The sequence below is a fragment of the Hemitrygon akajei genome, chromosome 8, assembly GCF_048418815.1.
Source record: "Hemitrygon akajei chromosome 8, sHemAka1.3, whole genome shotgun sequence".
In the NCBI taxonomy this organism is placed as follows: Eukaryota; Metazoa; Chordata; class Chondrichthyes; order Myliobatiformes; family Dasyatidae; genus Hemitrygon; species Hemitrygon akajei.
Window position 1 is genome coordinate 162,859,745 of NC_133131.1, and position 26,153 is coordinate 162,885,897.

Below are 26,153 nucleotides of genomic sequence, written 5' to 3' on the forward strand. Positions count from 1 at the left end.
TGCCACAAACGCTTCAGCTTTCTTTGCTGATTTGAACCACTTGAATTCCCCGGTATTAAGCTTGATTCGTAGATCATCAGGGTTACGAAGGGAAGGTTTGAAACCACGATCAAAAAGCACTTTCATTACGCCTTTAAACTCAGCGCGCATCTTTAAGGTCTGGGGTGCAAAATCTTCCACAAAGCGAATGGTTGTATCCTGGAAAGAAAAAGAGCCTCTGCGACGTGCCTCCACAATCAGACTGTGTTTTACCTGGTATTGATGGAAACACAAGATTACTGGTCGCGGGCGGGAGCCCAGAATTCCGGGGGGATCGTAAACTCTGTGTGCCCGTTCGAGCTCGGGCGGCTTTGGAAGCAAATCTTTCCCAAATAACTCACAGAGAAACTCGGCGAAAAACTTCACGGTTGGTCCCTTTTCAGTCACCTCTGGTAATCCCAGAATTCTGATGTTACAGCGTCTGCTGCGATTTTCGTGATCCACCATTTTGGAAAGAAGTTTATTAGATTTTTCCTCTAAGCTGGAACAGAGAGTCTCCAAGTATCGAACATGACTTTCTAAATCTTCAGAAGTCGAATCGATGCGAGATAAGTGTTCAGCATGTTTGTCCACTTTATCGTTGATCCGATCCAGTTTGTCTTCTAACTGTTTGAAAGCAGTTTTAAATTCCTTTAAGATTTCGTCTCGGAGCTTTCCCAGCGCAACCAGAGTCTCGTCTGACGGGGTCATAGCTTCTTTTCTCCCAGATTTAGAACTCTTGCTAGACATTGTAAGTTAGATATATTCACAGGCAAGTAAGAGATACCGAAATAATTCCTAACTAAGGTTTAAAAAATGGAGACATTTAGTGCAAAGGTAGCGACAGTAACGGAACAAAAGTTCGGAGCAGCTAAACAATTGCCATCTTACCGGAAGTCCCTGCTGCTTAAGTCTTACACATATTTTAGCAGATCTACCAGGATTAAGTTGGGAGATATTCATTAAGAAAATTGGTCAATTTTTACTTGAAGCTAAATCTTAATCTAATAATAGCTTGAAGCAATGACAGTGTGTGAAATGGATATACAACTTTGTTCTTCCCAATTTAGCATTTTTCCATCTTCCCTTAGCTCCATCCTTCTCTTTGGAAACTGCCTGAGGCTGAAATAGTTGGTTTAGTGTTGTATTTAATGGGCTTCTGTACCCTGCACCTTTACCATAGCTTGTGCTCATCCTCAGAGCTATTCTCACAGGATTAGCTCATCTCCTGCAGTAGTTGTTCTCCATGGCTTTGTCAATGCTGTGCTTCTGTTTACAGTGTTTTGCTTGGCAGCTACTTGAGTTCCATTCTCCATATGTTTGTGATCTTCCAGGATTCTGCTGCCTGTCTCCAAATTTGCATGGTACTGTTTATCCATCGTCAATGTACTGTACTTGGTATCTGATATTATTCAGATCTCTCTATTTTCTCACATTCTTCGTCTGTGTGATTGCAACTGGCACTGCAAGTGTTTTGTTTTCTCCACCGTTGATGTCTATGTCTTCAACAATCAAATCCCTCAGATTAGGAATTTTTTTTTCATCCAATGACAAATGTGAGTAATGTAGGATTAATGGAAACACTTGCTGATGGCCACTGCTTACTTGAGCTGGTGTCTATTTCTGTACTGTCTCTTTGACTCAAGCGCTAATAATTTAAGATGCTCCTAAAATCTGTAATCCGTATAAATTTAGTATGATGTGCCCTTTTCAAGTTCAGCCAAGTTTAATTATACTTTAGCCACACATGAATATAGCCAAACAAAACTGTGTTCTTCCCAAGGCCAAGGTGCTAAACACATTACCCACAGCACATAGCACATATAGCACATCTGGTTACAATTTCAGAAAAGCATACAGTCATAAAGAAAGAAAAAAATATTCCCCTAGTTTGTGAATGGCATGACTATAGAACTGATGGTAATTTGTCCTGGTCCAGCTTGTTCTTCCACTGAATGACACTGGAGGGCAGCACAAATTGGCAACACCAATTCGGAAGGCGCAAGATATATATATATTCTAAAGGCAAGATGACACGACCATGGCTAACAAGCAAAGTCAAAGCCAAAGAGAGCAAATATTAGTGAAATGTCAGAGGATTGGGAAGCTTTCAAGTACTAACAGGAGGCAACAAAACAAAATCATTAAGAAGGAAAAGATGGAATACATATGTAATTTAACCAATAATATTAATGAGGATACCAAAAGTTCCTTCAGATACATCAAGTGTAAAAGAGAGGCAAGAGTGGATATTGGACCACTGGAAAACAGTGCTGGAGAGGTAATGGGGGACAAGGAAATGGCAAACGAACTGAATAAATATTTTGCATCAGTCTTCACTGTGGAAGACTCTAGCAGTATGGTGGAAGTTCCATAGTGTCAGGTGCCAGAAGTGTGTGAAGTTGCTATTACTAGTAAGAAGGTTCTTGGAAACCTGGAAGAAAGATCTGATGGTAGGTAAGTTGATTGGATCAGATGATGTACATCCCATGGTTCTGAAAGAGGTGGAGGAGGTGAAAAAGATTGTAGAGGCATGTGTAATGATCTTTCAAGAATCACTAGATTCTGGAAGACTAGAAAATTGCAGATATACTCCACTCTTAAAGAAGGGAGCGAGGTTGAAGAAAGGAAGTTATAGGCCAGTTAGTAGACTTCAGTGGTTGGGAAGATGTTGGAGTTGATTGTTAAGGATGTGGTTTGGGATACTTAGAGACACATGATAAAAGAAGCCGTAGTCGTCATGGTTGTCAGCAAAATCTTGCCTGACAAATCTGTTGGAATTCTTTGAAGAAATAACAAGCAGGATAGACAAAGGAGAATTGGTTGATGTTGCATTCTTGGATTTTTAGAATGGCCTTGACAAGGTGCCACACATGAGGCTGCTTAACAAGTTAAGAGCTCATGGTGTTACATGGAAGGTACTAGCATGGATAAAGCAGTAGCTGATTGGCAGGAGGCAAAGAGTGTGAATAAAGGTTGGCTGCCAGTGACTAGTGATGTTCTAAAGGGGTCTGTGTTGGGACTGCTTCTTTTTACATTATATGTCAATGACTTGGATGACGGAATTGATGGCTTTGATACGAAGACAGGTGGAGGGGAAGGTAGTTTTGAGGAAGTAGAGAGGCTACAGAAGGACTTAGACAGATTAGGAGAATGGGCAAAGAAGGGGTGGATGGAATATGGTGTCGGGAAGTGTAGGGTCATGCACTTTGGTCGAAGAAATAAAAGGGCAATCTATTTTGTAAAGGGATAGAACATACAAAATACTAAGGTGCAAAGGGTCTTGGGAGTTCTTGTGCAGAATTCCCTAAAGGTTGATTTGCAGGTTGAGTCTATGGTGAGGAAGGCAAATGTGATGTTAGCATTTATTCCAAGAGGACTAGAATATAGAAGCAAGGATGTAATGTTGAGACTTTATAAAGCACTGGTGAAGCCTCACTTGGAGAACTGTGAGCTGGTTAGGGCCCTTTATCTTAGAAAGAATGTTTTGACACTGGAGAGGGTTCAAAGGAGGTTTATGAAAATGATTCCAGGATGACAGCTTGTCATATGAAGAGTGATGGTACTAGGCCTGTATTCAGTTGAATTCAGAAGAATGAGGGGTGACCTCATTGAAACCTATCGAATGGTGAAAGTCCTTGGTAAAGTGGATGTGGAGAGAATGTTTTCTCTTGTGGGAGAGCTTAAGACCAGAGGACTCAGCCTTAGAATGGTGGCATCCTGTTAGAAGAGAGATGAGGAGGAATTTCTTCAGCCAGAGAGTGGTGAATCTGTGGAATTCTTTGCCACAGGCAGCTGTGGAGGCCAAGTCTTTATGTATATTTAAGGTAGAGGTTGATAAATTCTTGATTATTCAGGGCATGAGGGATATGGAGGGGAGGCAGGAGCTTGGGGCTGAGAGGAGAAATGAATCAGCTATGATGAAATGGTGGAGCAGACTCAATAGATCAAATGGCCTAATTCTGCTACTCCTATATCTTATTGTCATGATCTGTGGGGGTGGGGGGAGGTGGAGAAGGAATTATCAACGCTTTGGATCAAAGCTCCTATTAGGATGGTTTCTTGGAGGACCATTCATCAACCCCCCTCCCCAAGCAAAGCTCAGTTCCTCAGCAGATTGTCTGTCTCCAGCATCTGAGATCTCTTGTGACCTCTGTGTGAGACAATGGAATTAGATTGAGAAGCAACATCTGATGGTCATTTAAGACAAAAAATGATGCTAATGGCAAGGAATGTGCTAAAGCAATTGTGTTTAAAGCTGAAGGTCAGAACGGTGATTTAAATGGTGATGTTATGCTTGGAGAACTGGGGGCAGAAAAAGTACAATAAATCCAATAAGAAGATGTGAATAAAGTACAATACAGTGTCTTCTGGTTAATTGGGATACACCAGGACCAGTACAGTTTGGCCTATTTAAGCAGCTGCCCCAATTAGCCAAAGTTTCGTAGAAATAGTTAAACAGTATTTAAACAAAAAACAAGCTACTGTTTAACTGAGTAACTAATTATGTATTTAAATAAAATACAGAACGAATTCAGACACTATCAGTACTACTACAGAACTATAAAACAGCTGTGTTCTTTTGATTGACTATAAATGAACAAAATCAGTGCAGGCACCTAGTGCAGTTAATGGACTGCCTTAATACAATGCTATTGACAATTGTATCCTCCAGATCTTCATTTTCCTTGTAACATACAAGATGATTGTCAATACCTTCAAATTTTTCATAGTTCCTAGACTTGTTGACCTAGTGAAATAGTTTAATTTTCACTCCCAGCTCTTTCTGGCATCTCTCAGCCTGAATGCTTGAAACAGCAGTGAGCAAAACAGATCTGAATTGTCTTACTGCTTATTTCTTGCTAACTATCACTGACCAAAATCATTGCTTTTTGACACAAACACATGCAACTGATGCAATCTAAAAGCTGTTTGCTCTAAGCACTATGCAGTGTTTAATGGCCACACCAGTGCATATGTCTGATGTTAGTTAGGAACTTTTCAGCAACAATCAAGAAGGAGCTATAGATAGGTATCTTATGGATAGGGGAATCAAGGGATATGGGGACAAGGCAGGAACCGGGTATTGATAGTAGTTGATCAGCCATGATCTCAAAATGGCGGTGCAGGCTCGAAGGGCCGAATGGTCTACTTCTGCACCTATTGTCTATTGTCTAATTAAGTGGCATAGTGTCCCAAATAAATGAAGGCAATGCTGATTATTTTCTTGATTAGTTTTTTGTTCTTTAAGACTTGTTCCATAAAAGCGGCTGCCCTGATTAACCAGTGGCCCAATAAACTGGAATCCACTGTTATTGAAAACAGTAAATTAGATTGAAAGATCTGATGGATTATTTCACTGAAGCAAAAAGTAATTGTAACAGAATGTGAGATGGTAGGTATGAAGGTCAGAAGGAATTGCTCAATTAACAAGGTGGCACGTAAGAGTAATATCTATCCAGTCCTGATGGAGGTTCTTGGCCCAAAATATCAATGATTTATTCCTTTCCATAGATGCTGCCTGACCTAGCATTTTGCATGTGTTACTGTGGATTTTCAGCCTGCAGAATCTCTTGTGTTTATGGTCCCTATCACCAGACTTCTAAAGTTTGAACAAAGAAATGCCGTTTTTATACTGACATTGAGTAGTTGTATACAGATATTGACTAATCCTTGTTTGCATAATCAATTACCAATCACTGTACGATAATACAGGTATTAATAGCCAATAGTATCTACATGTTAAAGGCTAATAATACTTAAGAATTAGTAAAGTAACTGACCAGTGGTAACTGTCAACCTAGAATCCTTCATTTGCATCTTAATCTTGTCCTGGTAATATACCATATTGGATGGATTGCAAGAATGCGGCAAGTGCACATGCATACGATTGATTGCACAGTGAATTGACTGAGCCTCCTACGCGTGGCGGGGGTGGGTGATACTCTCTTTTGGGTGTGGGCTTTTGAGTTTGCATGTTTTCATTTTGGTGGGTCTAATCCATAGCTCCCACACTATGAGTTGCCCAATGTGTACCTTTGCTAACATGACTCAGTAAAAATGTTTAATCATATTACTCCATTGGCTTTCTTGCTCCACACAAATATGGAATATTTTGGCATCAAGGACCAAAACAAAAATAGCCTCTCTACTCCAAGCACCCAATCCATTTTGGGCTGCAGGTATGGCAAAGCTGATGACTGGAACCTGGCTTCAATGGAAGAAATCCTTCCTGGACTTCATTGAACTCACACCAATTTTAACACCAGCCCCAAAGCTGGAGGAAGCAATGAAACTCGTCTGCTTTTCATATACTTGGGGAACTCGGGCAGAAGTACTAAGGTGCTCTGGACCTGCAGAATGAATGTGAACCGACAGATGTGTTAGAGGCTTTGGACAATGTTTAGGGGATGCAGGACAACGTCCTTACAGTATTCTTCAGTTTCTCAAGGCTGTGACAGACCCCTGACAAAAATGTCCATGATTTTATCACAGGACTGGCCCCAGAAGTGCAGGAATATGAGTACAAAGATATTTCCCCCGAGCAAGTTCGAAGAAGCAATGCTTATCCAAGCGTTGATTGTTGGAGTCCAAGATGGGAGGACACAGGAGAGCCTCCTGTCTGAAAAGCACATTGTCCTAGAACAAATCGTGCTCCACAGCTTGCCGCTGAGAGGTAGTGCACATGGGGCTGAATGATCGCACAGTGAATCGATTACACTGTCTACATGTGGAGCATTCTCTTTCACGTGGGCTTTTGAGTGCGCATTTTCTTTGCCTCAGTGGGCTCAGTTCATAGTTCCCAAATATAAGTTGCCCACTGTGTACCGTTACTAACATGACTCGGTAAAAACACTTAATCATACTGCTCTGTTGTCGTTCGTGCTGCTTACAGTATGCAACAGATATGCCAAATGACTCCAGACCCCTGCTGTGCTATGTCCTTCAAAGTCTTTTCTTTGCCTAGATCAGGGGTTCCCAACCTTTTTTTATGCCATGGACCAATCTTATTAAGTAAGGGGTCTGTGGACCACTAGTTGGGAATCCCTGGGCTTGATTGACTGCATGATATCTGTAAACTATCCTTGCTTGAACTTTATATTATTCCTTGTCTTCTCACAACTTCCACACACTCATAATTCTTATTCGGCCTTGGAGCTCATGCTCTATAAATAACTATGTTGTAGAAGATTGAGTGGAATGAACTGGCGCAGGCACAAGACCTGTTGGACCTCGTATAGCTGAAGTGACCTTGACTTTGGGGCAGCATCATGAGCCACTTCTCTACAGTTCCAGTGACCCGATGTAATCCTGGTCTCCAGTGTGGAACATTTGCATTCTCCCTGTGACTATGTAGATTTCCCTTGGGTGCACGTTCAACAGATGTGCAAGTTAATTGGTCTGTGTGAATCTAGGAGAATGTGGTAGAAAAATGGGGTTAGTGTAAATGGGGCTTGATGGTTGGGGCTGAAGGGGTTGTTTTCCTTGTATGATTCTGTGATGTTCTATGTCTCAGATTCAAGATACAAGTATATTTATTCAGCACATGCGCATTGAAACATAGTGAAATGCAACACTACTGGGTGTGTGCTGGAGCCCCCCCGCAAGATTCGCCTCATATTCCCTTGCCAACATACCATGCCCACAATGCTCAGCAGAACAACACAGAACACAACAAGCAACAAAACAACAAGAGCAAAAAGCCCCTTCCCTCCCCTCAACCCATGTTAGATGAAATACCAGATTTATTTAAGTATTACTATTATGTTCCTCAGCTCCTGTGGTGGCATTTGAACCTGTGTTCCTGGATCCACTGGCCGGAACTCTGACTGCCAGCATAACAGTATATCAGTGCTATAAATGATATCCCCCAGATAAAGCTACAATATTACATGATGGAATAAAATCACCAGTGCATGACAGAAATGGAAGTATTCAGTGATGTTTTGAAGTTACAGCCCATGAGCTATATATCAGCAATTTAAAAGCTAAATTTCTCTATTATCTTATTTTATTATTATAGGCAGATAACTGTCAGCTCTGCCTCATTAACTAAACATATCAGTGCTATATGGTTGAATGATTGTTCTTGAGGCAAAGGTAATTAGAAAAATTGGTATTTGACACTTGTAAAATAGAAGACACCTTGCAACTGTGATTTGGAGTTTGATGGGAAGTTTTCTAAATGCATGGTGAATACAGTAGTATCTGAAAAGATAATAGAAGCTTGGAAAAATTTTCTTGCATAAGTTATTTACAAATTGGTTATTATTTGAGCTGTAGAGTTGCAGTCTGTGCTGTCTCAACAGATATTACATGACTTGCTGAATATAATCAGGTTTGATAAATGTTGGGCTGGCAAAATAGGCTCACAGAGTTGAAAATTAGATTTATGCAGGATTAAACAGTCATGTGTCTATTTTCAGGGGAGTTTGCACCAGTCATATCATATTTTGATCCATAATGTTTTTTCAGTGTTCTGCTTGCGTCCATGTCCAGTGAACATAATGCAATATTTTGAATTTAACTGTTTTGAAGTTTTCTCCCATGTAATCTCATCATTCACAGAAAAACAGCCTTTAACGCTATTGTTAGGTACAATTCCAGTTACTATAATGCGTTAATAGTCAGACTGTTGCTTATTACAACATATTCATAGCTTATTCTGCACACTGCTCACACTCAATAATTACTCTTCCTTGCCTGTCTTCCAGTACTCAGTTGTCCCAATATTGCACCCCATGGGTCACAAAATATTACCCAAGCGGCCACAGGGATCAGTTCACCTTCACTCTCAACCTCCAAGCCTTAGGAATGCTGTAGCCTGCATCTGATGATATATGTCGGATCTAGCAGTCTGCTGATTGGCATCTGGAAGCTAATGGCAATCTTGGCTAACCTTTGGTTTTCCTTTCAAGCCACAAGAGTAAGCGTGGATATTGGCCTGTATTGTATCTTTCCCAAATCTCAAGTTTTCACTGGCCAAGTAAATGTCCTTGAAGAGAATTATCTAGAAACTAGTTCTGGAAATTCCTCAGTCTGGATAGCCGACAGTTCCAATTAGAAGGGACAGCTGGAAAATTTTCTGTCTTATTCTAAGTTAGTGACCTTGTCCCTTATTGTTGGAATACAATGTTGGCTTTATTTAACAGAGAACATTCTCCTGAAAGTAATATGATCTAGCAACGTTTGGATGTCCTAGTCAATAAGACACCCTCTGTCCACTACTTGTAAATTATCTATCTAAGACCATCTATAAATTCACCAGTGACACTACTATTGTTGGCAGAACCTCAGATGATAATAAGTAGGCATACAGGATAAATTGGCTGGTTGAGTGGTGCGTCACAAAATCTTTGAACTCAGTGTCAGAAAGACAAGATATTGAATGTGGACCTCAGGAAGGGAAAACACACATTAGTCCTCATTAAGGGGTCAGCAGTGAAAAGGGTGAACAGCTTCCTTGGTGTTAACATCTCAGAGGGTCTATCCTGGGCCCAACACCATCGATACAATTATGAAAAATAAACATGTCAGTGGCTATACTTCATTAAGAGTTTGGAAAGATTTGATATGTCACCAAAGAGTCGAGCAAATTTCTGCAGATGTATGGTAGAGAGCATTCTGACGGGCTGCGTCATGGCTTGGTATGGGGCTCCAATATGTAGGATTGAAAGAGGCTGCAGAGGGTTGTATACTTGGCCAGCTCCATCAGGGGCACAACCCTCCCCTCAATTGAGGACATCTTCAAGAGGCAATGGTTCAGGAAGGTTCAAAGTATACAACTCTGATATTCATCTTCTCCAAATAGCCACAAAACCAAGAAAGAAAAGAATTGCAGCCCCAAATACCCCTCCCTGCACAAAAAAATGAACACAGGCACATCAACCCCCAAATCCCCTTCTCCCTTACACAAAAAATGTGAAAGATCATGCGAAAAATACAGAATATAAAATACTTGGGACTTCCGGTGAGGAACGAGGCAAGATGGCAGCACAGCACTGAGCGCTGACATATAACCCTCCTTTTTCACGTTCTTTAGGGCTCATAGATGGTCTTAATACAAGGTTGAGTTTAAGAAAGATCTGACTAAAGACATGACCTCAAAAAAAAGATTCGAATTCAACCAAGAAACAAGATACCAGCAGACAACACCAAGCTAGTGATTCATCCAAGGAAATAGCTATACTAATTTAGCAAACAATGGCAACAGAGATGGAATTGCTGCAAGAAACGGTAGCCCACTTGCTAAAGGAGTCGATGGAAAAGGCTCTTGACCCCATACAGAAGCATGGTGGATTGGATAGTGGACTACTTGACAGATAGACCTCAGTATGTGCGGTTGGGAGACTGTAGGTCTGACACGGTGGTCAGCAGCACAGGAGCGCCGCAGGGGACCGTGCTCTCTCCGGTCCTGTTCACCCTGTACACATCGGACTTCCAATATAACTCGGAGTCCTGCCATGTGCAGAAGTTCGCTGATGACACGGCCATAGTGGGGTGTGTCAGGAATGGACAGGAGGAGGAGTATAGGAAACTGATACAGGACTTTGTGATATGGTGCAACTCAAACTACCTGCGTCTCAATATCACCAAGACCAAGGAGATGGTGGTGGACTTTAGGAGATCTAGGCCTCATATGGAGCCAGTGATCATTAATGGAGAATGTGTGGAGCAGGTTAAGACCTACAAGTATCTGGGAGTACAGTTAGACGAGAAGCTAGACTGGACTGCCAACACAGATGCCTTGTGCAGGAAGGCACAGAGTCGACTGTACTTCCTTAGAAGGTTGGCGTCATTCAATGTCTGTAGTGAGATGCTGAAGATGTTCTATAGGTCAGTTGTGGAGAGCGCCCTCTTCTTCGTGGTGGCGTGTTGGGGAGGAAGCATTAAGAAGAGGGACGCCTCACGTCTGGCGTGTTGGGGAGGAAGCATTAAGAAGAGGGACGCCTCACGTCTTAATAAGCTGGTAAGGAAGGCGGGCTCTGTCGTGGGCAAAGTACTGGAGAGTTTAACATCGGTAGCTGAGCGAAGGGCGCTGAGTAGGCTACGGTCAATTATGGAAAACTCTGAACATCCTCTACATAGCACCATCCAGAAACAGAGAAGCAGTTTCAGCGACAGGTTACTATCGATGCAATGCTTCTCAGACAGGATGAAGAGGTCAATACTCCCCAATGCCATTAGGCTTTACAATTTAACCGCCAGGACTTAAGAACTTTTTAAAAGTTATTATTAATGCTTTTTGAGATAGTGATTTAGATGCATATCATATTTTTTACTGAGTTAAGTATTGTATGTAATTAGTTTTGCTACAACAAGTGTATGGGACATTGGAAAAAAAAGTTGAATTTCCCCATGGGGATGAATAAAGTATCTATCTATCTATCTATCTATCTATCTATCTATCTATCATATGGCAGAGAATGACAACATTTTCCGGTCGTCAAAGGAACAAGTGGACATTCATGCTAAAAAATTTAGCACGGTTTTCAACAAAATCAACAACATTCAGAATGAGAAAGTTACTAACTTCTGTTTCGCGGAGGTGACTAAGATACGGAAGAAGCTAAACGACTTGAGGATAGATCCAGAAGAAACAATGTGCGGCTGGTCAACTTACCGACAGGTGCTGATGGCAATGATCCAAGAGGCTACCTCCAGAAAATGCTGCCTAATTTGATTCCAGTGCTCAAGCATTCCCACAGCACTCCATTGGAGATCGATAGAGCACAAAGGATCTTTTCCAACAACACCACAAGACCGCGGACCATGGTCTTTCGGCTTCTATGGTACACTGACCGGCAGGCTATCCTGGAGGGCGCAAGGAAAGCCAAATCTACTCTCCCTGATGACACTCAGCTGCAGTTCTTCGCCGACTACAGCCCCGGCACGATGCAGGAATGGCAGGGATACAAGGAAATCCGCGCTAAGCTTCGACAGAAGGGGATTGACTCGTTCCTCATATACCCGGCGATTTTGAGTGTGAATATCAAGGGCATGAAGATGTTGTTTAACCCGGCAGAGGAAGCGAAAGAAGCCCTGAAATCATCGGTGCTGGGAGATATGGAAGAAGACCCTGGGCAAAGTCCACACGCCCCTCAAGAGGAGATGGAACTGCATTAAGAGCTCGGACCAGTCTGTATGCGCAATCTAACAGGCACGGGCAAGTTAACGTCCTAGGTGTGAAGTTTTCTGGTTATTCTTTTATTGGAAAGTCATTCGATGCACTTTTGTATTTAGTTAACTAAGGGGCTAGTTTGTTTCTGAGTATTGCAGGTCAGAGTTTTAAGGTAATGGCTCAGTTAACTTGTTAATACAAGGATAACATAGTAAGGTGATATAAGTCCACCTAGAATATACTTTTTATCTTTTGTTTTCTAAGGTGATATTCAATACACCCAAATGACATACTTAATCAAGAACGAAGCTGAAAACAGCAGTGTGTTCTGAATAACTTTAGTTGTACATGTTCATTTCGGGTTATGTCTCCAGTAGACTTGTTTATGTTCATGGGCGCGAAATAAGACGTCACTGGCGTCATTACTAAGCGACGGTCTATTAAAGCAAAAGTCTCCTGCAAGAGGTCTGTTGGGGTCTTGATTATGTGTTATGTTATATTTGAGATTGGAATGGTTTTAATTATATAGGTTAACGGGTTTGACCAGGACTTTTATCTTGTCTCTTTGATATGATTGTCTATGAGAACTGCTTTGCCTTTCTAATGTGTGGGTGCTAGAGGGGGGCGGTTAATGTTTAGTGTCTGACATTGCTAAGTGACACTCAGATGTGACAAAGTAAAGGGTTGAATGGGAGGGGTGATGGGAAGTTGGGTGGGAAGGGGGTAGGGAAGGGGGTAACTCAGGTAACTCACTACCAACTTACAACAACAGATCCAGGGGGAAATGAGCAATACAGATAAATTAGAAAATCTTACTAAATTAGAAAAACTGAGGAAGATCTGTATGGACCGGATGGAGTTTCCCCACGATTACTGAGGGCCTGTGCGACTGAGCTGGGAGAACCACTGCAGCGCATCTTCAACATGAGCCTGGAGCAGAGAAGAGTACCCAGACAGTGGAAAACATCCTGTATTGTCCCGGTACCGAAGAAACCACAACCAAAGGAGTTGAACGACTTCAGACCTGTTGCCTTGACGTCGCACGTGATGAAGACCATGGAGCGGCTGATAATACAGAATCTGAGGCCACAAACCAGGCACGCCCAGGATCCTCTTCAGTTTGCGTATAAGGAGAAGGTGGGAGTGGAGGATGCTATCACGTATTTGCTGCACAAATCACTCTCTCACCTAGATGGGGTCAGTTGTGCTGTGAGGATTACATTCCTTGACTTCTCTAGTGCCTTTAACACCATCCAGCCCAAGATCTTAAGGCACAAACTAACGGAGATGGGTGTAGACTCTCACATGGTGGATTGGATAGTGGACTACTTGACAGATAGACCTCAGTATGTGCGGTTGGGAGACTGTAGGTCTGACACGGTGGTCAGCAGCACAGGAGCGCCGCAGGGAACTGTACTCTCTCCGGTCCTGTTCACCCTGTACACATCAGACTTCCAATATAACTCGGAGTCCTGCCATGTGCAGAAGTTCGCTGATGACACGGCCATAGTGGGGTGTGTCAGGAATGGACAGGAGGAGGAGTATAGGAAACTGATACAGGACTTTGTGATATGGTGCAACTCAAACTACCTGCGTCTCAATATCACCAAGACCAAGGAGATGGTGGTGGACTTTAGGAGATCTAGGCCTCATATGGAGCCAGTGATCATTAATGGAGAATGTGTGGAGCAGGTTAAGACCTACAAGTATCTGGGAGTACAGTTAGACGAGAAGCTAGACTGGACTGCCAACACAGATGCCTTGTGCAGGAAGGCACAGAGTCGACTGTACTTCCTTAGAAGGTTGGCGTCATTCAATGTCTGTAGTGAGATGCTGAAGATGTTCTATAGGTCAGTTGTGGAGAGCGCCCTCTTCTTTGTGGTGGCGTGTTGGGGAGGAAGCATTAAGAAGAGGGACGCCTCACGTCTTAATAAGCTGGTAAGGAAGGCGGGCTCTGTCGTGGGCAAAGTACTGGAGAGTTTAACATCGGTAGCTGAGCGAAGGGCGCTGAGTAGGCTACGGTCAATTATGGATAACTCTGAACATCCTCTACATAGCACCATCCAGAGACAGAGAAGCAGTTTCAGCGACAGGTTACTATCGATGCAATGCTCCTCAGACAGGATGAAGAGGTCAATACTCCCCAATGCCATTAGGCTTTACAATTCTACCGCCAGGACTTAAGAACTTTTTAAAAGCTATTATTAATGCTTTTTGAGATAGTGATTTAGATGCATATCATATTTTTTACTGAGTTAAGTATTGTATGTAATTAGTTTTGCTACAACAAGTGTATGGGACATTGGAAAAAAGTTGAATTTCCCCATGGGGATGAATAAAGTATCTATCTATCTATCTATCTATCTATCTATCTATCTATCTATCTATCTATCTATCTATCTATCTATCTATCTATCTATCTATTGTATCATTTAATGTTAGAGGATTAAACTCTCCCTACAATCGTTCAAAGGCTTTAGATTTCTTATGCAGAAAGAAAATGGATATCGCGCTGTTACAGGAAACACATCTTAAACCTAATGACATTCCCAGGGTTCAAAACCGCTTTTATAAACCCGTTGTGGCATTAGCTGATGGTACTCATACGAAAGGAGTTATGGTATTAATGAGATGTAGTATTAATGTATCAATTGAAAGGACTGGCGCCGACAATGAAGGACGTCTAGCTTTTTGCTGTACATCCATTCAGGGTAAAAAAAGTTGCATTCATTAGCCTATATGCCCCAACTATATTCGACCATCCCATTTTAAGTTGGATACAGAGTGCTCCAGGACAGATAGTGTCATATAGCTATGATATATTAAACTCCCAGAAATATATGTCCACACTAGGAATGAAAGCCTGCGATAGGGACTCATCTGAATTGGGACGAGACTTAGACTGGGATGTGATTTGGGATAATGCTACCAGTGCCTCGAAAAACCCAAATCATCGGTATATACACTTGAAATTTTGTCATAGATCATATTTACCACCAAGAATAAGACATCAAAATGACCCATATTGCTCATTTTGCCCCCACGGAACCGTTGGCACTTTTATAGATGTTGTATGGGAATGTCCAGGGGTTTTGGTTTGTGGGGGAAGGTTATCAGTGCTCTTACAGAACTAACGGGGGTACAATTACCAATGGACCCCACTGTCCATCTTCTAAATGATGACTCCCACCTTTCCCTTACGGAAAAAACACGCAGGCCTGACCGCAGCTAAGCAGATTGTAGTCCAGCGTTGGAAACCTCCTCATGATATTTCAAGTACTCACTGGCTTTGGAGATTTTTCGACATTTCTTACCTGGAACTATCATCAGCAAGAATAAATGACGCACAAGCAAACACAACCTTAATGTGGACAAATTTGACATCTAACTTAAAAGATCTTCTGTTAAAATAGGAATGCTCCGTCTGTGTATGCACTACTATTCGGTTGGTTGGTGGAGGGGAGAGGGATAGGGGGAGAGGAGGGTGGGGATGAGGAAGAGGATGAGAGGTGGAGGGGAGGATGGTGATGAGGGTTGGGGGGTGGCTGGGTTAAACAGTCGAAATGTAATCAGCATCTGGTTGTATTGAATGTAATTTGTTGGCGTTGCAATAAAAATTAGTGATAAAAAAACATAAAATAGTCTAAGTCTGGAAAAAAGAGGTCTATACTCCAAATCCATATCCAAGATGCAGAAAACCTGGGTAATGTCCTCCAGGCACAGGGGCTGTCCTTTCACTCTCTGTAGCAGAGCAATCCCCCAGTGATCTAAAGGCAGCCTCCCATCTCCATAGCAAAGCGATCCCACCAGCGAACAAAAGGCATGCAACCAGTGCTCACCTTCTGCATTCATTTCGATGTTTCAATCTCCCTCGTCGCTTTAATCAGTGAATAAAGGTGCGAGCAATGTAAGATTTAATTGGTGAAGTGGAGTTGACTTTGGCTCACAGCCTCTTCACCAAAAGGATAATGCACGCTGCCTTTCCCTCCTGGACTCTCCTCAGAGATTGCAGAGCCCTGGAACACACAAACAATCTCCAAATTAGAAATCACAGGCTCCAGCAGTTCCTGAATCACATCGAAGATGATAAACAAATGTAAAAGACATAAAAGAAGTGTAGGGTTTCATGACAGTCAGAGGCTTTTTCCCAGGGCTGAAATGGCTGCCACAAGAGGGCACAGGTTTAAAGTGCTTGGGAGTAGGTACAAAGGAGATGTCAGGGGTAAGTTTTTTACTCAGAGAGTGGTGAGTGCGTGGAATGGGCTGCCGGCAATGGTGGTGGAGGCGGATACGATACGATCTTTAAGAGATAGGTACATCAAGCTTAGAAAAATAGAGGGCTATGGGTAACCCTAGTAATTTCCAAGGTAGGGACATGTTCGGCACAATCTTTGTGGGCCGAAGGGCTTGTATTGTGCTGTAGGTTTTCTATGTTTCTATGTTCCTTTCTAAAACTGCACACAATACTCCAAGTGTGGTCTCATGAGTGCCTTATAGAGCCTCAACATCACATCCCTGCTCTAATATTCTATACCTCTTGAAATGAATGCCAACATTACATTTGCTGCCTTCACCACCGACTCAACCTGGAGGTTAACCTTTAGGGTATCCTGCATGAGGACTCCCAAGTCCCTTTGCATCTCTGCATTTTGAATTCTCTCCCCATCTAAATAATAGTCTGCCCGTTTATTTCTTCCACCAAAGTGCATGACCATATATTTTCCAACATTGAATTTCATTTGCCACTTCTTTGCCCATTCCCCTAAACTATCTAAGTCTCTCTACAGGCTCTCTGTTTCTTCAACACTACCTACTCTTCCACCTATCTTTGTATCATTAGCAAATTTAGCCACAAATCCATTAATCCCATAGTCCAACCCAATGACATACATTGTAAAAAGCAACAGTCCCAACACCGACCCCTGTGGAACTCCACTGGTAACTGGCAGCCAGCCAGAATAGGATCCCTTTATTCCCGTTCTCTGCTTTCTGCCGATCAACCAATGCTCCACCCATGCTAGTAACTCCCCTGTAATTCCATGTGCTCTTATCTTGCTAAGCAGCCTCATGTGTGGCACCTTGTCAAAGGCCTTCTGAAAATCCAAGTACACCACATCTACTGCATCTCCTTTGATGACCCTGCTTGTAATTTCCTCAAAAAATTGCAGTAGGTTAGTCAGGCAGGATTTTCCTTTCAGGAAACCTTGCTGGCTTTGGCCTATCTTGTCATGTGCCTCCAGGTTCTCTGTAGTCTCATCCCAAACAATCAATTCCAACAGCTTCCCAACCACTGATGTCAGGCTAACATGTCTATAGTTTCCTTTCTGCTGCCTCCCACTCTTCTTAATTAACGGAGTAACACTTGCAATTCTCCAGTCATCCAATACAATGTCAGAATCTGTTGATTCTTGAGAGATCATTGTTAATGTCTCCACAATCTCTCCTACTTCCTTCAGTACCTGAGGGTGCATTCCAACAGGTCCAGGAGATTTATCCATCCTCAGACCATTAACCTTCCTGAGCACCTTCTCAATTGTAATTTTCACTGCACATATTTCACTTCCCCAACACTCTTGAACGTCCAGTATACTGCAGATGTCTTCCACTGTGAAGACTGATGCAAAGTACTCATTTATTTAGTTCCTCTGCCATCTCTGTGTCTCTCTTTTTAAAAGCTATTATTAATGCTTTTTGAGATAGTGATTTAGATGCATATCATATTTTTTACTGAGTTAAGTATTGTATGTAATTAGTTTTGCTACAACAAGTGTATGGGACATTGGAAAAAAGTTGAATTTCCCCATGGGGATGAATAAAGTATCTATCTATCTATCTATCATTATAATATCTAAAGTATCATTTTCTATTGGTCGTATATTTACCCTTTACTCTCTTTTACCCTTTATATACTTAAATTTTTTTTTAGTATCTTCTTTGATATTAGTCACCAGCTTCCTTTCATAATTTATCTTTTCCTTCCTAATGACCTTCTTAGTTTCCTTCTGCAAGTTTTTAAAAGCTTCCCAATCCTCTATCTTCCTACTAGCTTTGGCTTCCTTGTATGTCCTCTCTTTTGCTTTTACTTTGACTCTGACTTCACTTGTCAGCCACGATAATTTCCATCTTACATTTGAAAATTGCTTCTTATTTGGAATATATCTGTCTTGCACTTCCCTCGTTTTTTACAGAAACTCCAGCCATTGCTGCTCTACTGTCCTGCCTGCTAGTGTCCCTATCCGGTCAACCTTGGCTAGTTCCCCTCTCATGCCATTGTAATTTCCTTCATTCCACTGAAATACTGACACATTGAAATTTAGTTTCTCCTTCTCAAATTTCAAAGTGAACTCGATCATATTGTGATCACTGTTCCCTAAGGGTTCTTTAACCATAAGCTCTCTTATCATCTCTGGATCATTGAACAACATCCAATCTAGCACAGCCGATCCCCTAGTGGGCTCAACAACCAGTTGTTCTAAAAAGGCCATCCCTTAGACATTCTACAAATTCTCTCTCTTGAGGTCTAGTACTGGCCTGGTTTTTCCAATCCACTTTCATATTAAAGTTCTTAATGATTACCATGACATTGCTCTTCTGACGTGCCTTTTCTATCTCCTGCTGTAATTTGTAATCCACATCCTGGCTGCTGTTTGGAGGCCTGTATACAACTGCCATTAGGGTCCTTTTATCCTTGTCATTTCTTAACTCAGCTCATAGAGACTCTATACCTTCTGATCTTATGTCATCCCTTTCTAATGATTTAATATTATTTCTTACACACAGGGCCACACCACCCCTTCTGCCCACTAACCTATCTTTCCGATAACACCGTATATCCTTGGACGTTCAGCTCCCAATGGCAGCCATCCTTTAGCCAAGTTTCAGAGATGGCCACAACGTCATACTTGCCAATCTGTAGCTGAATTTCAAGATTGGCCATTTTATTTCTTATGCTACGTGCATTCAAATATAACACTTTCAGTCCAGTATTTCTTGCTTTCTGTTTTAACTGCACTGCGCCTCTATTGCCCTGTAACTCATCCCACTGGCTGTGATTTATGCCTTATCTCCTGCCTGCCCTTTCTATCATCTCTGTTGCATGCTATCTTTGATTTATTTCTGTTTTCCCCTTCCTCAGCCCTATCACTTTGGTTCCCATCCCCCTGGCAGATTAGTTTAAACCCTCCCTAACTGCTCTATTAAACCTGCCTGCTAGGATATTGGACCCCTTTGTGTTCAGGTATAACCCTTCCTTTTTGTGCACATCGTACCTCCCCCAGAAGAAGCCCCAATGATCCAGGAACCTGAAGCCCTGCCCCCTACACCACTCTCTCAGCCATGAATTAATATGCCCGATCAGGCTATTCTTGCACTCGTTAGCATGCAGCACAGGCAACAATCCTAAGATTGCTACCCTGAAGGTCCTGCTTTTCTGCTTCCTACCCAACTCCCTGAATTCTCTCTTCAGGACCTCCTCCCTTTTTCTATCTATGTCATTGGTACCAACGTGTACCAAGACTTCTGGCTGTTCACCCTGTCCCTTCAGAAATTCATCAGTGATATTCCATTGAGAGTGGATATCGGTCTAGGAAAGTTGCTGTTTTTCATGTGCTCAGTGGCCGCTTTACTAGATACAGGAGTTGAACCCAGTATGGTGTTCTGCTGTAGCCCATGCACTTCAAGGTATTATATGTTGTATGTTCAGAGGTGCTCTTCTGCACACCACTATTGTAATGCATGCTTATTTGAGTTAGTCACCTCCTGTCAGCTTGAACCAGTCTGGCTATACTCCTCTGACCTCTCTCATTAAGAAGTGCTTTCACTCGTGGAACTGCCACTTACTGGATGTCTTTTGTTTAAATTTTTCTGTAAACTCTAGAGACTACTGTGTGAAAATCCCAGGAGATCAGCGGTTTCTGAGGCACTCAAACCACCCTGTCTGGCACCAAGAATCACTCCACGGTCAAAGTCACTTGTATCCCATTTCTTCCCTATTCTGATGTTTGGTCTGAACAACAATTGAACCTCTTGACCATATCTACATGCTTTTATGCATTGAGTTGCTGCATGATTGCTTGATTAGAAATTTGCATTAATGAGCAGGAATACAGGTGTACCTAATAAACTAGCCACTGAGTGTATGTAAATTACTGAGAATATCTGTGGTCTGATACGTATGTTTGCTGATGGTGAAGACTGGTGGAGTTGTAGATAGATAGGTTAGTTGTCTAAGAATCAGCTGGAAAGTTAACAGAATTGTGTTTGATGGAATTTAACCCAGGGAGTATAAAATGATGCACTTTGGTTGTCTAATACTGATTGCACATGTACAGCAAATGGCAGGGACCTTAGAAATGTTGATGTACACAGGAATCAGGTGGATAGGGTAACGATGAAGGCATTGCTAATGAACTTGCTTGCCTTCATAGGCAGGGGTTTTTAGTATCAGGGATGCAGCATACATGACTTTAGTTAGGACACAGTTGGAATATTTTATTTGCATTTCTGGTCATCACACTATAGAAAGCATGTAGTAACACAGGAAAGAATGCTGATGAGATTCACCATGGTGTTACCTGGAGTTGAGGCTTTATTCAACTTGGGGCAGAGCTTATGGAATTTTATAAAATTATGAAAGGTATAGGTAGGATAGATAGTCTTTTTCCAAGGGTAGATGAATGTAAAACTAGAAGAGTCTAAAGCTAGAGGACATAAGGTGAGAGGGGAAATATTTAAAGGAGATTTGAGGGACATACAGAGTGGATGGTGTATGGAGCAAGATGCCAAAGAAGGTGGTACAGGAAGGTAACGTTGCAGCACTTTAAAAAAAAATATTTGGGCACATACATGGATTGGAAACGAATAGAGAGAAATGAGTCAAATGCAGGGTACTGGGATTTGGTAATGGGTATCTCAGTTGGCATGGATGAACTGTCTGTTTCTGTTCTGTATGAGTCTATGTCTCTGACTTTCTTTTCTTTATTTCTAGGACCCAGAATGGTGTCCATGTACAGAGTGACAAGCTAACTGTTACAACACCTGTCCTGCTGTGGGTAAAGGTATGGATTAGGCATTAGTCACTTGCACTTGAACAATATACTGTAGCTGTGTTGATGTTGGATACGTTTGTGTATAAAAGCAATTTGGATATTAGCTTCTTGTCAGTACTTTAAGTAGAAGTTTGCCTAAAGTGATCTGTTTCCTTTGGCAGATCCTTGCTGTGTTGTAGTTGTACAATGATACTTAGAAATTGAACAGGGTTATTGTAATGCATGATTTCAATTTCCCTAATATAGATTGAGACTTCCTTGGTGCAAGAAGTTTAGATGGGGCAGAATTTGTTAGGTGCATCAGAAGGGTTTCTTAAATCATCATGTGGATAGCCCAACAAGTGGAGGGGCCATTCTGGATCTGGTGTCGGGTAATGAGTCTGGCTCTGGGACAGAGGCATGTTTACCATTGTGTTACATCACCTTTCCTTTTAATAACACTTATTAATCATTTTGGAACTGAGGATACTAATTGTAGTAGATTTGCAATTGGAAATTTTGTCCATTCTTGCTTGATATAAGACTTCAGCTGCTCAACAGTCCATGGTCTCCGTTGTCTGATTCTCCTCTTCATGATGTGCCATACATTTTCAATAGGAGATAGATCTGGACTGGCAGCAGGCTAGTCAAGCACACGCACTCTGTGTCTACAAAGCCACGCTGTTGTAGCCTGTGCAGAATGTGGTCTGGCATTGTCCTGCTGAAATAAGCATGGACGTCCCGGGAAGAGACGTCGCCTTGATGGCAACATATGTCTCTCTAAGATCTTAATATACGCCTCAGGGTCAATGGTACCTTCACATACATGCAACTCACCCATGCCGTGGGCACTGATGCACCCCCATACCATCACAGATGCTGGCTTTTGCACCTTTCGCTGATAACAATCAAGATGGTCGTTTTCATCTTTGGCACAGAGAACTCGACGCCCGTTTTTTCCAAAAACTAGCTGAAATGTGGACTCATCTGACCACAGCACATGGTTCCACAGTCTTTCGGTTCATCTGAGATGAGCTCGGGTCCGGAGAACTCGCCGGCGTTTCTGCATAGAGTTGATGTATGGCTTCCTCCTTGTGTAATACAGTTGCAAGTTGCATTTCTGGATGCAGCGACGGACTGTGTTAAGTGACAATGGTTTTCTGAAGTGCTCCCGAGCCCACGTGGCTATAATTGTCACAGTAGCATGACGGTTTCTTAGGTGGTGCCGCCTGAGGGCTCGAAGATCACGCGCATTCAACAGTCGTTTCCGACCTTGACCTTTACGCACTGAGATGTCTCTGAATTCCCTGAATCTTTTCACAATATTATGTACTGTAGATGTTGAAAGACCTAAATTCTCTGCAATCTTGCGTTGGGAAATGTTCCTTTTGAACTGACTAACAATTCTCTCGCAAATTTTGGCACAAAGGGGTGAGCCACGACCCATCCTTGCTTGCAAAGACTGAGCCTTTGATGGATGTTACTTTTATACCCAGTCATGATACTTCACCTGCTACCAATTAGCCTGCTTAATGTGGAGTCTTCCAAACCGGTGTTACTTGAATATTCTGTGCACTTTTCATTCTTATTTTAACTCTGTCCCAACTTTTGTTGAGTGTGTTTTTTTGTGTATATTTACAAAATACAATTAAGTTGGTCAGTAAAACTATTGAAAATCTTTTCTTTGTACTTTTGTCAGTTAAATAAAGGTTCACGTGAATTAACATATCACAGATTTTTGTTTTTATTGCATTTTGGAAAATATCCCAACTTTTCTGGAAATGGGGTTTGTAGATGTATGTAGTTAAATGGCAATAAACTTGACTAAAGACCAACACCTCAGTATAGGACAACTACATTCCATAAGAAGGAAGGACAAGGATGGCAAGGTTAAGGAACCTTGGATGTCATGAAAGGTGGTAATTTAGTCAAGAAGGAAAGGAAACATATGTAAGGTTTAGAAAGCTAAGATTAAAAAGAGCCCTTGAGGATTATACAAAAAAAGCCAGAAACGAACTCAAAGCAATTAGGAAAGCCAAGAGGGGTCTTGAAAAGTCCTTGACAAGTCAGATTAAAGCAAATTTCATGGAATTTTATTCATACCTCAAGAACAAGAGGATAGCTAGGAGGAAACATGCTTGGAGGGAGAGGATGTGGTGAGGTCCTAAATGAGTAATTTGCATCAGTATTGACAAAGAAGAAGATCATAGAAGATCGGTGTAGAGGGTGCTAATTTGCTAGGGGATTTTGAGATAAAGAAAGATGTAATATGTGGTCTCTTAAAGAAGATTAAGGTGGATGATTCCCAGGGCCTATGAGACATACCCAAGGTTGTTGGGAGAAGTAAGAGATGAGATTGCTGGGGGCTTGGCCAATATCTTCATATCCTCTCTAACAGCAGATGAAGTCCTGGAGAACTGGTGAGTAGCTGGTGTTGTTCCATTATTCAAGCAGGAAGACGGAATATCCTGGAAACTAGGTTGGTGAGTCTTGCGTCAGTGGTAGGGAGGTTACTGGGGAGGATTCTTAGTGATGGGATTTATGAAAAATTGGAAAATCATGGCCTAATTATGTAGTCAGCATGGCTTTGTGTGGAGAAAATCATGTTTTACTTATGAGTTCCTCAAGGAGGTGGCAGAGATGGTTGATGAAGGCAGAGCTGTTGTTGTATACATGATTTTAGTTAGGCATTTGACAACGACTCTCGTGTAAGTCTCGTCCAGAAGATTAAGATGCATGGGATCATTGGTGAATTGACCATTTGGATTCAGAATTGGCTTGACATAGAAGACAAAGGGTAGTGGTCGCTGGAGTTTGCTCTAGATGGAGGTCTGTGGCTAGTGGTGTTCTGTAGGGATCGATATTGGGACCTCTGCTGTTTGTGAGATATATAAATGACCCAAATGAAAATGCAGGTGGGTAGATTAGTAAGAAAGTAAGCTTGGAGATTACACGAAGATTGGTGGTGTTTTGGATAGCATGGAAGACTCACAGAGGGTACAGTGGGATATAGATCCTTTGCATTTATGGGTGGAGGATTAGCAGACGGAGTTTAACTTGGTCAAGTATGAAGTGTGGCACCTCAGTAGATCAAATGTAGAGAGACAACACACTGTTAATGGTAAGACCCTTAGCAGTGACGATGAGCAGAGGGATATTAGGGTCCCTATTCATAGCTCCCTGAAAATGGCTGCACAGATTGATAAGATGGTAAAGAAGGAATATGGCATGTTTGTCTAGCGAAATTAAGATGAAGATCTGAGAAGTCATGTTACAGCTTTTTGAAACTGCTGGAATTTCATTGATATACTGCTGTTATGTTGAAGCTGGTTATAATATTGGATAAATAAAATAGATCAGGATAATCATATCAAACATTAAAATCTTAAAGGATTAATTACAGACTGTGCTTATTATCCTGCTGAGTACAAATATCCCCTGTATTTTTCAGGCATTGGATTTACTCTTGGACAGGTTGAAAGCTGCAAACCTTGATTTTTCAAAGTTAAAGTCTTTGTCTGGTTCTGGTCAAGTAAGTGGTGATAATTGTTTGAATTGGGAATTGAGTAAAGAAATCTAATGTTTCTTTCTGAATGCCGACTACAATCACTTATTATTTTCTTCACAGCAACATGGCAGTGTTTATTGGAAGGAGGGAGCCAATCAGACCTTGCAAAACATGCCTGCTGACCTTTCTCTGCACCAGATATTGGAGGTGAGGATTGCAGGAACTTTGCATAGTATAGCAACAGAAGGCTTTAGAATTTAAAATCATGTTTTGGATTTTGTGCTTATCCCACACAGCCAGATCGTAGAACCCTGACCTTGCGCTGAGCCGCATTAAATGCTCAGTATATCCACGGAGGCGTAGTGGTTACTGTGATGCTTTACAGCTCAGAGCATCAGAAATCGGAGTTCAATCCCAGTCCCATCCTAGAGGAGTCTGTAGGTTCTTCCTGTGACCAGATGGGTTTCTCCTGGTGCTCCAGTTTCCTCCCACAGTCCAAAGACATACCGGTTACAAATCCAAGTTCAGTTTTTTGCCATTCAGCTGTGCACATGTATGCTACCAGTCAATGTTCCTCTGGACCAAGGTGCACAACACAGTACATTCATATATAACTCACACACACAACACATAAGGTAATATTACCACAAATAAATTAACAAATAATAAGGTGCATTTATGACAAAAGTTTTAAAAGTAAACAGCATGACGAAATGGGCATTTCGTACATGATAATTGATCATTGTAAATTGTCCTTTGATTAGGCTAAGGTTTAATTGGTTGGTTGCTGGGCGAGCGACTTGTTGGGCTTGAAGGGCCTGTTCTGCACTGCACCCTAAATAAATAAACAATGAATAAAATATATTCATTTTCATTACAGGCAGCTAAAGGTAAAAGATGAAGATAAGATGAGCTTCATTTGTCACATGTACATGAAAACATACAGTGAAATGTGTCATTTTGGCAATGAGCAACCCAGTCCAAGGGTATATGGGGGTGGTGGGTGGGGTGCGATTGCGGCCTGCAAGTGCTACTGTGGTTTGGAACCAAAGTAGGGTGTCCATGACTTACTAACCCTAACCGTATGTTCTGGAATGTGGGAGGAAATTGGAGCACCATGAGGAAACCAACGCAGTCATGGGGAGACCGTAGAAACTCCTTTCAGGCAGTGGCGGGAATTGAACCCCTAGCGGTGCTGTAAAGCTTTGCATTAACTGCTATGCTGCCATCCCTTGAAGCAGGCAGTGTGACTGGGTTTCTCTTCTATTCCTCTGCCTTATGGAAAATTAGCACAAGTGTTCTGATACTGAACTCCTGAGTTGGAAGTAAACTGTTTGGGAGACAACGTTAAAGGAATAAAAACATAAAATTCTAGAAATACAGGGTAATTCTGCTAACACCTGTAGAGAAACAGCCTCAGTGTTCTGGGCTTACATATGAAGGTTGTGGAAATCTCTTAAGTCATTGTTGTCAGAAGAGT

At 41.9% G+C, this 26,153-nt stretch overlaps 1 protein-coding gene across 3 annotated transcripts in view; it reads left to right on the top strand.

Annotated features, from left to right (window-relative positions):
- xylb (xylulokinase homolog (H. influenzae)) overlaps nt 1-26,153 on the top strand; it is a 318,901-nt gene that overhangs the window by 55,921 nt on the left and 236,827 nt on the right. For all 3 annotated transcript variants that reach the window (XM_073054967.1, XM_073054966.1, XM_073054968.1), the window contains exons 3-5: nt 21,126-21,195; nt 24,617-24,697; nt 24,794-24,880. In XM_073054967.1, the coding sequence (XP_072911068.1) occupies nt 21,126-21,195; nt 24,617-24,697; nt 24,794-24,880 (238 nt within the window). The remainder of the gene's footprint in view (nt 1-21,125; nt 21,196-24,616; nt 24,698-24,793; nt 24,881-26,153) is intronic.